At 31.9% G+C, this 15911-nt stretch overlaps 1 protein-coding gene across 1 annotated transcript in view; it reads right to left on the minus strand.

The window, feature by feature from the left end:
- The window catches only part of LRBA (LPS responsive beige-like anchor protein), a 613453-nt gene that overhangs the window by 16865 nt on the left and 580677 nt on the right, over positions 1 to 15911 (minus strand). Inside the window, exon 53 of the mRNA XM_045552108.1 lies at positions 12497 to 12664. Within this exon, the coding sequence (XP_045408064.1) occupies positions 12497 to 12664 (168 nt within the window). The remainder of the gene's footprint in view (positions 1 to 12496; positions 12665 to 15911) is intronic.

The raw sequence follows: 15911 nt of genomic DNA on the forward strand, positions 1-15911 counted from the left end.
AGTTTTAAAGGAAAGAAGCAAATAATGTAAGGCAATCTAAACTACTTAACTTTCTGTTAAAGATAATCTGTGCCACAAAATTTAGAAATAAATATACTATGTTTTAAAAAGTTACCAATACTTTAACCCTGGTTTCTCCCTTTCCCAAGAAGCTCTATGGTCCATGAAAATACCATACAATGTTATTTTTGAAATTACTTCTAATTGTATCAATCGGCAACTTTTTTATCAACAATTAAAATCATTAAGATCTAGAATATATTTTCGGTGTGATTATTCCTTTTTTTGTTTTCATAAGTTACCATTTTATGGGGTGAGATTTGTGTTTTGACTTTAATTGTCTTGGAGTTCCTCAGTGGAAACGGAAAGTTTGAAGGAAAACTGATGGCAAATGAAAGCAATCTGAGTATAAGCCAAAGTAAACAAAGGACAGATGGATAATGGCGGTCCCAGAGGACAGCGTCATTTAAGCGTGTCAATGGTAACTTTTTGTTTTCTAGATCTAAGACTATTTTCTCAGGAGCCTGGTAGAGGAAGGGAGAAGGCTGCTGTTGATTATAATTGTACTTCTTTCTTTAAGGGAAAAGAGTTGAAATACTGAGCATTTTCTATGACTATAAAGTTAGAGTTTAGGAAGCCCTGTGATTAACCCAGAAAGTGGGTTGATAAGCATTCTTTTTTGTAAACTCATAATTAAGATTTTTATAAGTATGCTCTACCTACAAAATACTAGTTTCTAATAATCCAAACTATATTTATTATTTTTCATTACACAAATCAGAAGACACACACATATAGAGTAATTTCAAAACTGAAAAACCAGTTTTCATTCCTAGGGCCTGATCTCTAAATGAGGAACTATTCAATGCTAGGACTCTGGCTTCAAAGTTTGGCAAAGTTTTGCTAATCCAGGAAGCAGGTTAGACAGTTCAGGAAATACAAAAAAAAAAAAAAAAAAAAAAGAGAGAGAGAGAAAACTCAACAAATTAAAAGCATAAGGGTAGACTTACGATCATTAGGTTCTCAGGTAACTGTTTCACAAATACTGGATTTCCAGTAAAAAGATAGTGCTACTTAACTTCCCTCACCTATAGGAAATGTACATTAATGGCCTCTATAAACCCACACACAACAATATAAGCAGAGATATCATATCATTTCCTCTCAGAAAAGCTGTTTCCACTCTTGTTTAAAGACTGAACTTTGTACTCCCTTTATTATCTGCTGTACAGATCAAGCATTCTTTACATTTTCTTATCATCAAAAAATATGTTCAAAGTAAATACCTGTTGGAGTTTTGTAAGTTTCAACAAACCAAGGCTTTAAATATTAAAAGTTCACTATAGCAAATATAATTGCATAATATAGGATTTAAATTAAACAGGTCCAAGTTGTTTTTAAGTTCAGTGGACATTTTGAGAACCACCTGGAATGAAATTACTGAGTCGGGAGGGGATAACCGGAGGCAGAGCAGCAGCTTTATATACATGGCTCACAGAATCTTTTTATTTCACTGTAGTTACACTGTTATACATCATCCTGGATCACAGCAGAGCTCAAGTGACAACATCCCACAGAAAGGAAAGGCAAGACTCCTCCATATCTATGTATATTCCTGTTCAGAAAGCCTAGAAACAAAATCTCGAAACCATATAACTCATTTTCACGGCGGCACTCGTCTAAATCTGCCCCTCCCAACCTCTTGTCAGCACATATAGTTAATACCTAGGGAGAAACAATCAGCTCAAATAAGATGATTCAGGCCATATTTTTTTACTTTTCAAAGACTCCAAAGCTATCAACAATCTCTCATTGAACTCTCTAAACCAAATAAAGAGCAGGAAAATAAAAAGTCTTCTGAAAAATATCAGGTTAATTCTTTTGGTAAAAATTTGCAATAGTTAAGGGGTACAAAGAGTCTTTACCTTTGCTTTCTGAGATAGTAGGATCTACCAAAAGCTAGATCATAAAGCAGAACAGATTCCCTTAAGAACCTTTTAGTCTTCCTGCTTGAAAAATTGTCATGGCTTTCAATAATGCTGAGAGAAAAATTTATCTTGCTGCTAGTTTAAGGGGCTACACTTCAAACTCTTCTTAAAGAAAAATAAAAAGAGAAAGAGGACAGACTTCTAGGACTGCTTCAAAAAGCTTGAGCAATTACTTCAAAGGAAAGAGTGTCTTTGTTTGGAGAGCAGGTTTATGACTACTGATGCAAATCCTAACCAAGGGCTGAAAAGGATACTCAGTGCATCTTTATGGATGGCCTTAAAGGAAGATGAACAAGTCAAATGAGATTAAAGACAGTCCAAATCCTGCCACAAATACCAGGACACAACAGTTTTTACAGATGTGCTTTTCTCAGTACATAATACTGAATATCAGTACTAACTTACAGAGACTATTATACAACCCAACTTGCTTTAAAAAAAGCACAAGATCTCTATAATACCTATTTAGCATTTATGTTGGACCTACGTTCTAAAACATTTAGTGAAATATTTTAACACCATTAGGCAGAATAGCAAATGTTTTTATTAAATATTAAATGTGTTCCTTTGCTGTCCTCATAGCATTAAGTATATTTCTCTATCAAATGGACTCCAAACCATTTAAAATTATACCTAAAAGAGGAAACAATAATTTCTCTAGTATCCTGCTCATAAATATTCAATGAGAAAAATAATTCATAAGGTCTGTCTCCATTAAGGCAACAGGGTTTAATAACCCAGGTGGAAGTAGTCCTGACATGTATTTCTGGCAAACTTTCAGTTACTTTTTAAAAAATGAATAAAGTTCTTGGTATTTTTGGCACTATCTCCTCAGTCTTATGAAAATTAAATCACTTTAAAACACACTATAAAGTTCTTATTAGTAGTATAAATATGTTATTAGCACAATGAATCCTCTTCATTCATTTGCCATATTTTCAATACCATTGATTCTGAAAAGTGGGGTTCAGCATTTTCCTATTCTTAGTTTTATAAAAATAAAATGATGCCTTCCAAGTAATACTTAGTTCAGATGACTCCTAGGAAAGAAAATAACATATCCCATTTGTTCACTCATTCATTCCTTCACTCCTTCATTCAGTTAATAACATTTATTGAGTATGTATTATGTGCAATACACTGTGGAAATAAGAAAGGGAATAAAATATGGCTTTTGATTTGAAAATGACTTGATTTTAAATGGTCATTGGATCTGGTTGTGTCAGTTGTACTATAAACCTGCATGTTATAAGTATCTATGATTGTAAAGGTAAAAAAACCTGTACTAAAGTACAAACCACTTATTACAACTGCATTTGCATGCAAAAATCAGTATTTAACATTCATTAATAAAGTTCTTAAATAAAAACAACTGATATAATTTTCAACATTAGTAAAATCTAGTATCTAACCTTTTGGAGAAGTAAAACCATATGAAACCTGGTTTTATAAAAAAAATAATTTCAATAGAGAACTCATTTTGAAGTAAAATATAAGTTTTTAAAAAACTAAATACATAATGAGGTTACTAAGTATATATGGATAAAAACAACAAAAAGATAAATATATGCCAGTCATTTCCTAAAGATGGATATTTCTATTTTACACATGCCTTTTCATTTAATTACAGTTGATTACTACAAAACATGCATGTAAAAATTGAGTACATTCATGTGAAAACTGAATACTAAGCTTTCTCGTGTGGCTTACCATAATGGTAAATCAAGAAAGGAAATGGCTTTGCTGAAGTGGAAATGAGGTTAGCTGTTAAATGTTTCTTAAACCTTTTCCATTAACTTCCTAATTTTTCAATGGAAATTATACTGCATTTTAATTATGCAAAGAGAAATTATTTGAACTTTGTTCTATTCATTCCATCTTCACCAAACTTCTCCCCTCCCCCATTCATCTTGGTCTTTTTGGTGGAAAAAAATGTTAATTTGATTAAGCATACAGACTACAGACAGTAAGTCATTGCTGCATTTAGGGTGTGACAATCATCAGATAGTAAATTTTGGTAGTGTCCTCATGTAAATAATATTAGAATTATTAATGCAAGACAAGATAATGTTGGTACAGAAAACAGCTGTAAGTTTTTGAGTTTTCTTTCACATTCCTTCTGTAACAAGGTAAGTTTTTGGTTTGTAACATTTCTCTTCCTCTCTCTATAATATATATGAAAATTTATGACAGAATCACCCTCTAAGACTATAGTTGACCTTTGAACTGTATGGGTCCACTTATACATGGATTTTCTTCTGCCTTTGCCACCCTGAGACAGCAGGACCAACCCCTCCTCTTCCTCCTCCTCAACCTATCCAACATGAAGACAATGAGGATGAAGAGCTTTATGATGATCCACTTCCACTTAATGAATAGTAAATATATTTTCTCTTCCTTATACTTTTTTAAAATAACATTTCTCTAGACTACTTTACTGTAAGAATACTTGTAAGTATGCATATAAGACACAAAATATGTGTTGATTGACTTTATGTTATTGGTAAGGCTTGCTGTCAACAGTAGGCTATTAATACCTAAGTTTTGGGGGAGTCAAAATTATACTCAGATTTTTGACTGCATGTTGTGGGGTGGCTGGCATGCCTAACTCCCATGTTGTTCAAGGGTCAACTATACTTTAGAAAATGGGTTTGTATGAGTATGTACCTACAATTGCATACTTTAAGTATACCTTTTAGATGTATAATATTTTTTTAAAAACCAAAATCCTATCATGACATATACTGTTATAAGAACTCAGTAAAATAAAATTTTCTTTGTATGTCCTTTGCAAATACTAAGAGTGCTTTAGTGATAGGATTGCATCAAATTCTCTGTAGCTGATAACCCAATTAAATCCAGTAAAAAACACGGTACAGTTTGGTGGTTAGGAGTGTGGTCTCTGACCTAAAGTGCTTGAGTTTGAGTCCAGGCTCCAGCACTTGCTAGCTATGTAAGCTCCCTTGGGCCAGTTCCTATAGTTCTAGGAAGGATACCCAGGAGCTTCAAGGCCCAGGGCAGAAAGTAAAGGTATACTTACTTCCCCATGCCTCATCTATAAGACAAGGATACTGACAGTAGTAGCTACCACAGAAGGCTACTATGAGGATTGAGTTAATATGTAAAGTGCTTAGGACAGTGCCTAGCGTGTAGTGAGCACCCATTAAGTATCATTTAGAGCAGTAGTAGTAGTAACAGTAGTAGAATGATGCTATTTTTCATGCTCTGTTATAAACACTTCTTTCAAGTGAAAGTATATCTTAACCTACTATGTTGCATAAATGCCAAGTAGAGATGTTCTCTCTCTGACAAGCCATGTAAATTCTAATACAACTATTAATATCTAGTAGCCTAAAGGCCAAGAGAGGAAGTAAACGTACATTATAATAATTATGTGCTTTCCCCAAATTAAAACATCTTTACTGTCTCTGATTATCAAAGTAATACATGCTCATTATAAAACTTTCAGATAATTTAGTAAATTATGAAGAAGAAAATGAAAAATTGCTTCCAAAGTCACTACCTACAAATAAACATTGCTAACATTTGTCCTGCTATCATTTCATACTTTCTTCTATGCATAAATATACATAGAATATAAGTGTATACACATATAGATGTAGATACTTATATATACAGGTAGTTTGGTGATCTTTTTACACCTAGCAATACAGAGGGCATATCTATGTCAATTTTACAAATTTACAATACCTTTGTTAGTGGCTATACAGTAATTCATTATGTGGACAGATCATACTATACTTAACTAATGTACTTCATTTGTCCTACTTTCTTGAGACTTCATTTGTTGATTTTCCACAGAGGGGCTTGATCTTTGTCTCTCATTCATCTATAGCTCCTATAGCTGTGTATGGGTGTCTAGTAACATAAACATTATAAAAAATTCTATTTCCAGAAAAGAATATAGATAGAAATTTTATTAAAGTGAAATCTTGTTTGGATTTGTTGATATACAACATTAAGAATGTGATTTTCATGAATATAAATTAAAATTGAAAATTATTTCTATTTATCCTAAATACCCAAATCACTTAAAATTCTTTACAGTATGTCCTTCTTAACATTTTTAAGGTTGTTTTGTTAAAAATGCATTAAGTTAGGCACTTTGAAAACTACAGAGGGTTTTTACATCTTTAGCTATTAAAAACATCTTGACCCACTCACCCCAAGGAAATAAAGCAATCTCTCAGTTGAGGAAAGTTACCAGCTACAAGAATAAAAGCTAAAAAGCTCAACAGTCATGTAGCCTTAAGCCACAAAAAACAGAAAGAATTCTTTAAAAAGTTTTTCCTAACTAAAAACCTTCAAATCCAAAATCTGAAGCCTCACCAAACACATTGATTTTCTTACTTGAATGTGAGAAAAATTACTTTTAAAAAATTAGCAGGTAAATAAAATGCAATATGCTTAATTAAGTAATGGTACTATTAAGAGATCAAGAAAATGAATCTTTAAAAATTTGTTAATAATGCTTCTAAACTTATGCTCTGTAAAGCCATATAAGTGGGTATAGCACATGAAAATTGAAGTAACTAGAAAAAATTGGGTAACTGTTGCTTTGTAGAAGACATAGAGGCATTTAAGTATTGAATTTCATATAAAAATGGCTGTATTTTCATAAAGTCTCAGGACTCTCTAATGTACAATGTGAGGTACATATGCACAAAGCTGTTACAAAATTTCTCTAATGAAATGAACTTTTGAAAGGTGGTAAAGTCAGTCTAATATGTTGTTCCAGGAAGTCTTAATTAAATGTATCCTTAGTAGTTCTACAATAATGTCATGGACATACACACACACACACACACACACACACACATACACACACACAGTTATACAATATTCTAAAAGCAGAAGAATCCCATCTTGAGTTGACTAAAGGGAATTTGTACCTTTTTGGATTAATTCCAGCAAGTTTTTTGAAATTACATTTCCCACTGAGCATAAAGTATTGGACAACTTTCTTTGGTATGGCACTATTAAAGTCTACATATGAAGATACTTGGTTTCAATACGAGGGCATAAATCACCCATTCTTCTGTTCTCATATTTATATGGCTATAGCCTATGGGCTGAATGGTATAGTCATTTTTCTCTGCAACCAAACAAGGTAAATAAATGTGATATATTGGCATATTACCCCACCACTCTGCATATGGTGCACATTAAGGTTGTATTCATTTGCCATATGAATATAATTCCTTTTTACCACATCTACTATTAGTTACAAGCAGTAAATACAGCCTTGTTTTGCCGGAACTTGAGGGCCTGCATTACATCATGGATCACTAAACATCCTGGACCTTCTGGAGAATTTCATAGACATACTTTTAATGTCACCTGAACTTGAACGCTGCCAACGTACTGCTTCAAAATGCTACTTGATAATTCTTCAAGGAGAAAAAGAAAAATACAGGCTAGTCTTACTGCAACAGTGCATTCTAAAAGCAGGCCCAGAAGGGAAAGTCTTGAAGAGATACATACAAGAACTCGTGTTCTTGACAAAGAATCAGAGCGACAGTCATAGCGCAGGTATGAAAGGGCTACTTGTTTCAAGCATCACTTTTATATTCAGAATCTAGTGAACAAAAGGAATGTACATTTAAATTATCATCCAAACAATTTTCCTCAACTGTAGCCTACTGAAGACCTGTGATCAATAAAATAAGAGTTTATCTCATGACCAACTGTGGTGTTTTTAGGCATATATTGCGCTTGCTTTTTCCTTAAACAAAATATTTATTATGAAGTTCCAAATCTAGGTTAGGGTAGGGCAAAAGAAGGAAGAAAGTAATTTCTTTGTAAAAACTCATATGGTTCAACACAAATGTACATACCTTGACATTTGTGACCCTTAAATAATACATCACAGGCAATGAAAAACAAAGTACACCTGTCTTACCAAGTACCAATTTTCACTTTTCCCAACATTAGGTCCTCAAATGCATCCAGCAGATGGTGCTCTAGGACACCTACTTACAGAGAGTAATATTGTTTGTATTTACCTATATTTTGGCCAGACAAAGAATAAGGATTTATCAGTAGCTTCAGTAAAACCTATTAGGCTTTACAATAAAAAGGACATAATTCCTAAATATGTGCACAAAAATATACATATGCATAAGCACATGTGCACAAAGGGAACCAGTAAATAATTCACACCTGGACATATTATGATATGACTTTTCTTACAGATTTGATGAGTAGTCTATGTGTATATCAGTAGTATTTATAGTCATGTGGTATGATCATTCTAAATTCATTAAAAAAAAATTTAGAATGGCTTAAAGTTAGAATTCATTTTTAATTATAGCAGGAATGTCTCATTAGGGTGATACTAGTAAAATTAACAACAGTAGGATTTACGGTAATGACTTAAGTGATTGATGAGAGTATAACAAAATGAAGTTTTAGACAGAGAAAAAGCAGGGCAGCCATGGCATACAGTACTTTAAAAAACAGCTCTGTGGTCTGTTAGTGCTAGCCTCATGGTTAATAAAACCTTCTTTCTAATTAACGGTGCTGAAATATTCTTAAAGAACAGAATCTTGTTGCTATGAAAAAAACTTAAATTGTTTTTTTTTCAGTAGACGCCATTCCCATAAAGGAGGAAGCTGACATAGATTAACATGTCTGATTGCAATGAGGAAAAAAAAAATGCCACCTTTCAATCAAATCAAAACCAGAATGCAAGAATGGAAAACTACTTTACTGAAATACTACACACACAAATCTATGCAAACCCTCAGTCAGCAAGCATTTACTTCTGAAGCTAATCAACTGTCTTTAAAAGAAAATTACGCAGATACCTAAAAATACCTAATAAGCGTTTAATTTTTAAAATCCAAGCTTATGATCTATCAATATAAAAATAATGAATAACTATTTCATATATTTTCATCTTGCTTAAATAAGATCATGTCACAGTTTAAAGTATTTGAATATCAATTGAATGCACTGGAGAACATTTTCTCCAAAATTTACAGTCTGGATAGCATTATTCTGAAGGAAAATGAGTTACCTCAGGAAAAGCACTTTGGTGGACAAGATTCAGTCCTAAAACACAAAGAATACTAGGGCAAGGAGAGATGCTATGCTTCTATGTAGAAAAATGTATTTCTTTGAAATGTTCCTAGTTAATTTTATAAAAAACATCCATGATTAAATGGAATCCTACTTTAATTTTTCTTCTCATTGAGAAAAGTGCATTCCACAGGAGATAACTATCACAAGACAATAGAGTCAAAGATGAAAAACTATCTGGCATACCGGAAAACAAGCCTTTTGATATGTAATCTAGGTAAGTTTCGTAAAACATTTTTGTCTTTTTAAAAGCCCTAAATTATACAATTTATGAGTTTTATCCAATATGAATTAGCCTGATTTTGCCAAAGCAACATATATATTAATATTGGATAACATGATATTTTGAAAAAATAGTTATACAGTTATCAATTTTAAATATAGCACCAATATTAGATTTGGAGAAAATGGTGTATGTAGGCTTATAGCCCTAGAAAGTGAAATTACTACCTATTTTTATGATTTTTCAAATAAAAAAACCTAAATGCCTGAATGAGACCTATAAAATATAGAAAAAGCAATAGCCTAGTCTTCATTTATTTATTTTCCCTTCAAGAAAGAAAAATTCTAAAATCAAAAATTTAAAGTTGAGGCATTTTATGTATTTATAGAACATATTGCAATTATATGTGTATAAAAGCCTGGCCACTTCTTAAAGGTCATTTGTATTGTGTCTAAAAGAAACAATATAGCAACAAGCATAACCTAAAACCCCTCATCTGAAAAGCTCTGACTTCAGCGGCTGCATCGTGGAACCATCAATGAGCAGAGGCTTATAAAATCCGAACCAGCTTGCACGAATATTTGAAACAGTTTACACACGGTACAAATGCCTTTGTTTTTGTTTGTCATTTTCTTTTGAAAAGCTTAGACTGTTTTTTTTTTATTTTTCTCTTTTAATGTGTGTAAATTCTCGTTATAAGAAAAAGTGCCTATTTGTCTTTCTCCCATATTCATCTTTCAAAGCTAATGCAAAATTAAATTGGAACATCAGACATTATAAAAGGGCCAGAAAGGACGAGGTTCACTTTGAGAAAGGTAATTTAATTTAGTCAAGATACATTACAATTTTCTAAAATTTTTATTAGATGTGTTATTATATTATTCTTTTATTTTTTTTCTTTTCATTACCAGCATTACTAGGAGTTAATCTCCACCACACTGCAGACAATGAGAGGGTATAGATGAAGTGCTTTATGAAAAATATAACATTATAATATGTACTCTAATGCCAACAAGATGGTGTTTTTGTGGTGATTTATTTGCTCTAAGCATCCTGTGCTTCTGATAACACATTAAGTCAGTTACTGTTGTTGCTTTCATTTTATAGACAAGACAGAAAGACCATAGCAAAGCTTGGAACTTAGATTTTTTTTTTTTTTTTTTTTACTACAAACTCCAGGATTTGGTCAGTCCTATGTGATTCATTTTTTAAAGGACATGTATGTAAAAAACATCTCTAGGGTGAGTTATAAGGTATTTAAATATATTTAAATATGTACATATATCATGATATATATCATGCTTTCTTCTTTCTGAAAAAGCTGAAAAGTCCTAATTTTAAAATATACTTACATTTCTGAACTACAATAGCAATTACATACGAGTGTAGCGAATAAGCTTTTAGCTACTTCTTCGAATACATGTTGATAATGACTATGTATAACATAGAACATGATTAAGTCAAGTAAGTAAAAAAACAACCCAAATATCTTGTGATTTAGATTTCTATATGTGCATGAAACATCTTACATTAAGTCAAGAAAAAGTTCTTAAATATTTTGAGATAAATAACAAAATGGTAGATTTATCATCTATGTCAAATTTAGGTTTGCCAGAGATAATTTAGTGAATCTCGGTAACTGGGTTTACAGAGACAGGAAAAAAGAATTGAAAGTAGTCACTCATCCCAAAATGGCAAGAAAGGAAGAAGGACCAGAATGTCTTGTCCATGTTGAAAAGAACATGAAGTACTTTTCAAAAAGATTTTGAAAAACAAAATCCCTGAAATTTACATCTTTAAAATTATTGTAATTATGTACAAAGGAGAGATATTTGTATAAATATGTGAAATACCCACATCCACACTCTCCCCCCGTATACACACAGAGACTACAATTTGATCACAAAGTCTGTACTAGTCATAGAATCAAAGCATTAAGGTTATTTTTCGTATTCTATTCAAGTAGAGAATTCTCCTTTTTTGATTAAAATAAGAAATATATATTAGAGGTTCATTGAATAAAAGTTGTATTTACTCTCCACATCAAACATCTGTAATATATATAATAAGAAGAAAAAGCTTTGAAAAATACTTTGCATATATTTCGTTTAAAATTGTACTAGCATTTCACTAAATTTTTTGAAAAAAGGTTTTGCTTTCATACAAATATTATACGTTTAAGCATAGCTTTGAGAAGTCAATCTAAAATATGATAGGCTTAAACATATTCAGACCATTCCACAATTTGAGGCTGAGTGACAAAACGAAGGACCAGCATATTCAGGTAAAGTAATCAGGAGCAACGTGATCCTTCCTTAACCAAATACATTGCAACTTGCTTTAAATTAAGAAATTGTAAATATTTAAGAGCAGTTAAAATGCTCTACCTTATGAAGTAAAAATCTAAAGCTACTCTTGCAGGAACTCTTCAGTGTTGTCATAATCATTTTAATTAAATTCTCATTTTTCAGGTGGTCCCTTTAATTGTTTTTTCCTACTTCTTAATGTGTTTTTCTAAAGCCATTTCTTTTCTGCAGCTGTGTGCGATTGGTTTTAATGGTAGCTGCTTCCTTTTTTGCCTTCTGTGAATTACAATTTTAAATGGTTACACATTTTTTGTTTTACTGCCTTCAGCACAGTTTCATAAAGATGTTTAAGGCTGTTGGTGAACATTTTCATTTCCCATATGAAAAACCAAGAGCCAATTTGAATATTCCATATTGGCCTTTTATGACCTGTTTTATCTTTTAATATGTAAATGAAAGCATAATTTTATAAAGACTGGTTTGTTTCCATGAAATTATAGTTTTTATTTTGCTCTTTAAAAATATGAATTCCATAAACAAGATAATATGTGATTGCTCTTTTATGCTATATCTTACTGTTTAGGAATAAAACACTTCTCTTTTATTTGGTGACAGCCATTTCCAATGAAGAATTAGCATTTTTGGATCATAAGAATAACCTATAAGATGAAAAATGAGATTTCATGCTTGGATTTTATTATCAATGGTCACATGTTAATAATGGTGTCATCCAGATCTTTCTTAAATTATAACTAAGAAATTAAAAATACTTGATAATTCAGTTTCACTCTTACCATACTGAAAAGGTAACTTCACTGCAAAATGTTATTCTACACCACTTGTAAAAGTTTACTTAAAAAATAAATCATACTTACTGCCTGGGTTATCTCCAATCCCACTGCTTTTTCCATTCCAGTACCACAGCAAAAGGGTTGCATCACGTGACCCTGAGAGAATGTAGCAATTTCCCCCAATATATGACTCAGAACGAGTGAGGCAAGTGACGACATCCCAATGGCCAAACACCACTTGGGTCAATTTTCCTGAAATGTAAAACAATTTTCTTTAAAATTGCTATTAAAAAATAAATTTCTAGTGAACAGATAACTTATAAGACAATGAAACCATAATAACTTAGATTCTGATAATTCTGATTTTATAATAATTTGACCAGGTCTAACCTAAATGTTTTCTTTGAATACTAACAACAACAAAAAAATCAATTGAATGGTCATAACATTTTTGCAAGACATATGTTAAAACTATTTCAATGAAACTATTTGAGGACCATGATACTGAATCACTGTACTATAAATGGCTACTATAAATTACCAATGAATCATGTTTACTGATTCAAAGCAGGACCAGGAGAAACCTTTGGAACCATTTTAACACTTTCTTGAGTTACTCTACATGATTCAAAATAAAACAAAACTTAGTTGTCTTTCTGTAAAAGTACTCTGTAATTCAGACTTCACTAATAAAAACTTGTCTCTGAATTAGTAAAGATTTAATGTACTTCTTTCTTTTTAAGTGACCTACACGAGGATGATATAAGTCACTTTGGAGAGCTGCTGATTTTTCAAATAAGGATTACGTGGAAAGTTTGATGAAAGAACTGATGTATTGTGATTCTGATTTGAGCTAGGTCATTCTTTCTTTGTTTTAATTGTCTGAATGATGAAAATTCCTCAGGCAGTGATGTTGGAATAAAGATTATGGCAGTTTAATAGTAATGACTGGGGATAGTGGAGAGGAACCCAGTAAACTTACTTACTGTATATTATGGCCTCAAATACAGGAAGCGTTGTTCACATAAAGGCATCAGGAAAAAAGTAAAGCCCTCACGTTTTAGAATCTTTGTTTAACCAGAGATGGTGGTTATAATTCACACAAATTTGCCTAAAGAATTAAATATCTGCAGCAGCACCTCCATTCCATCCTTATAGTTTCTAGCTAACATGTTCCTTTGAAATGTCTACATACTCTACAAATGAATGTCATTGAATTTCTACCCTTTAATATTCATTGTAGCTTTCTTTTTTTAACAAATGTTCAGTGAGGCCATAAAAATATAATTCAGATGTTCAAGAAAAAAAGACTACTGACCTGAAAAAAATTAATATGCCTAAAAAGTTTATGTTGAACTTGGAATACATTATAAACTTTTCAAAAGATTAAAGTCTCAAGTTTTGGCATCTCAGCGTATTTAACATTTCAAGGTAATAGTAAATGTAACTAAGAAAGTATTTACATTAAATTTTTAAATTCTTGATTCCCTAATAATAAACCTGAGGCTTACTATAAAAGCTAGAAATTTAGAAGTAAAAAAATACTGAAATATACTTTATCTACATCAGATGGAAAGTCAAATACATGCTTTCATTTATGAGTGTCAGTCATGCACATAACCTACTTCTAGTAAATGTAAAATCAGATTCATTTCAATCTCAAATTGCAAAATTAATAAAGTATATTTTTTCCTCTTGTGACTAAGGGGGAGCAAAGACTCAGTCAAAGCAGGTATTTTAACTGCTTGACTGTTCAGATCATTCACTTCTGAATTTCTTCAACCTTTTAAATTGACACCAAAACACTTCAGTTAAAAAAATTAGCTTATATCAATAAAGAATATGGTAAGAAGAATTCAAGACTTTCTAGAATAAAAAAATATTAAACAGTAAATTAAATATGAAAAATATAATAATGTTCACTGCATTTCCAGTTTATATGAAGAACAGAGTGGGTGGGTTTAGTGGTAAAATGGGTGGGGTTAAATTACACCAAGGCCTTACATAGGTTAAGAAAAAAATTAGGTAGTTGAATGTACTGTTGTTAATAATTAGAAAACCAAAGGTTAAATCAATGTATTCTAACTAGTGAAAGAAACTGAATACATCATGTTGTGATGTTTTGATCACAGAGTATTGTACAGTCATTTCTGGTTCAGCCTATACCAAATGCTAAGAGCACATAAACTATAGGAGTGACTTAAATAGGTTATTTAGGGCTAGGCTTATTTAAGATTTGGAATCCAACAACTCAATGAGTGGTAAGAGTGAGGATGAGTGAAATAACTACAACTAACCAGGTACTTGAAGTAGATGGCACAGAGGAAACCCCCGGGTATTCCTTGTGTACCAGGAGCCTTGCAAAAAACAGCTATTCACCTTGGTAACTTAATTTCCAACTCATGTGAGGATAAAGTGGAAAGATTTAGCTGTAAAAGTGGGATAGATTAAATATAGAGGCAAAATTTTCCAGGATTCACATGTTAATTCTTCTTAGTTAAGTCATTGCTCTGTTTCTCCAATGTCAGTGTGAGGAAGATGTACACCCAGTCACTGTGGTTCCTTTTTCTAGTGTTATAATTGTTGCCCTAAAAGTTACCACAATTAGTTATCATTCAACAAATATTTACTTAGCATCTACTAAGTGCCAAGCATTAGGCCTTCCTACCTGTATATAGTGGTGAACTAACTGACATTTTCTCTCCCATCACAACATTTACTGTCTTTTGGGGCAGACAGACATTAAGCAATAAACAGATATATAATTATGAATAGTGATAAGTATTATAAAAGAAAAGAACAAGTGAGGATCAATGAAAATAATAAGGTGAAACAAATTTAGACTGGGTGTCAGGGAAGATCTAAATGTGAGAGTGACATTTAAGTAGTTACATCTAAAGAATTTCATATATTAATACAAATTAACTTTATTCTTGACAATTTATATTTTACACTCAACTCTAAAAAACATTATTTTTTTAAGTTTACTTTTCCTGTTCTGGCAGCCTTCCTCAGCAATATTTGTTATTGCTATGAGGTTGAGGTTCACTCCTCCTAAATAAATCACAGCATATAAATACCTGCTGTTCTTTTTGGTAAATTATTTTCTGATAATCTCATAAGTGTTCCTCAACCTTTATTTTTTGTTTCCTTTAATACCAGTCCACCTCTCCACACACTAATATCAAATATTACCACAAGCACCAGAATATCCCTTTTTTGACAGAACAAATTTTCTAGTTAATGTTTTATTTGACAGCTGTGCTACAAATAAAAAAATTCAAGCTCAGGACTCTGCACTACTGAATCTAAAATGTGGCCTGAAAATAATTCCGACTGCCGGGGGAAGGTTTTATTGTTGCCTCTGCTGTTCTGGTTGTGCCCCGAAAACATGATTTATGTTTAAAGAATTTCCTGTTACAACCCATGTTTCTTCTCCCTCCCCCCAAATCTAATAAGTGAAGGATTTTTTTTTTTTTGGCTTGTGTGCTAAAATATA

The sequence above is a fragment of the Lemur catta genome, chromosome 5 (genome assembly GCF_020740605.2).
Source record: "Lemur catta isolate mLemCat1 chromosome 5, mLemCat1.pri, whole genome shotgun sequence".
Classification (NCBI taxonomy): Eukaryota; Metazoa; Chordata; class Mammalia; order Primates; family Lemuridae; genus Lemur; species Lemur catta.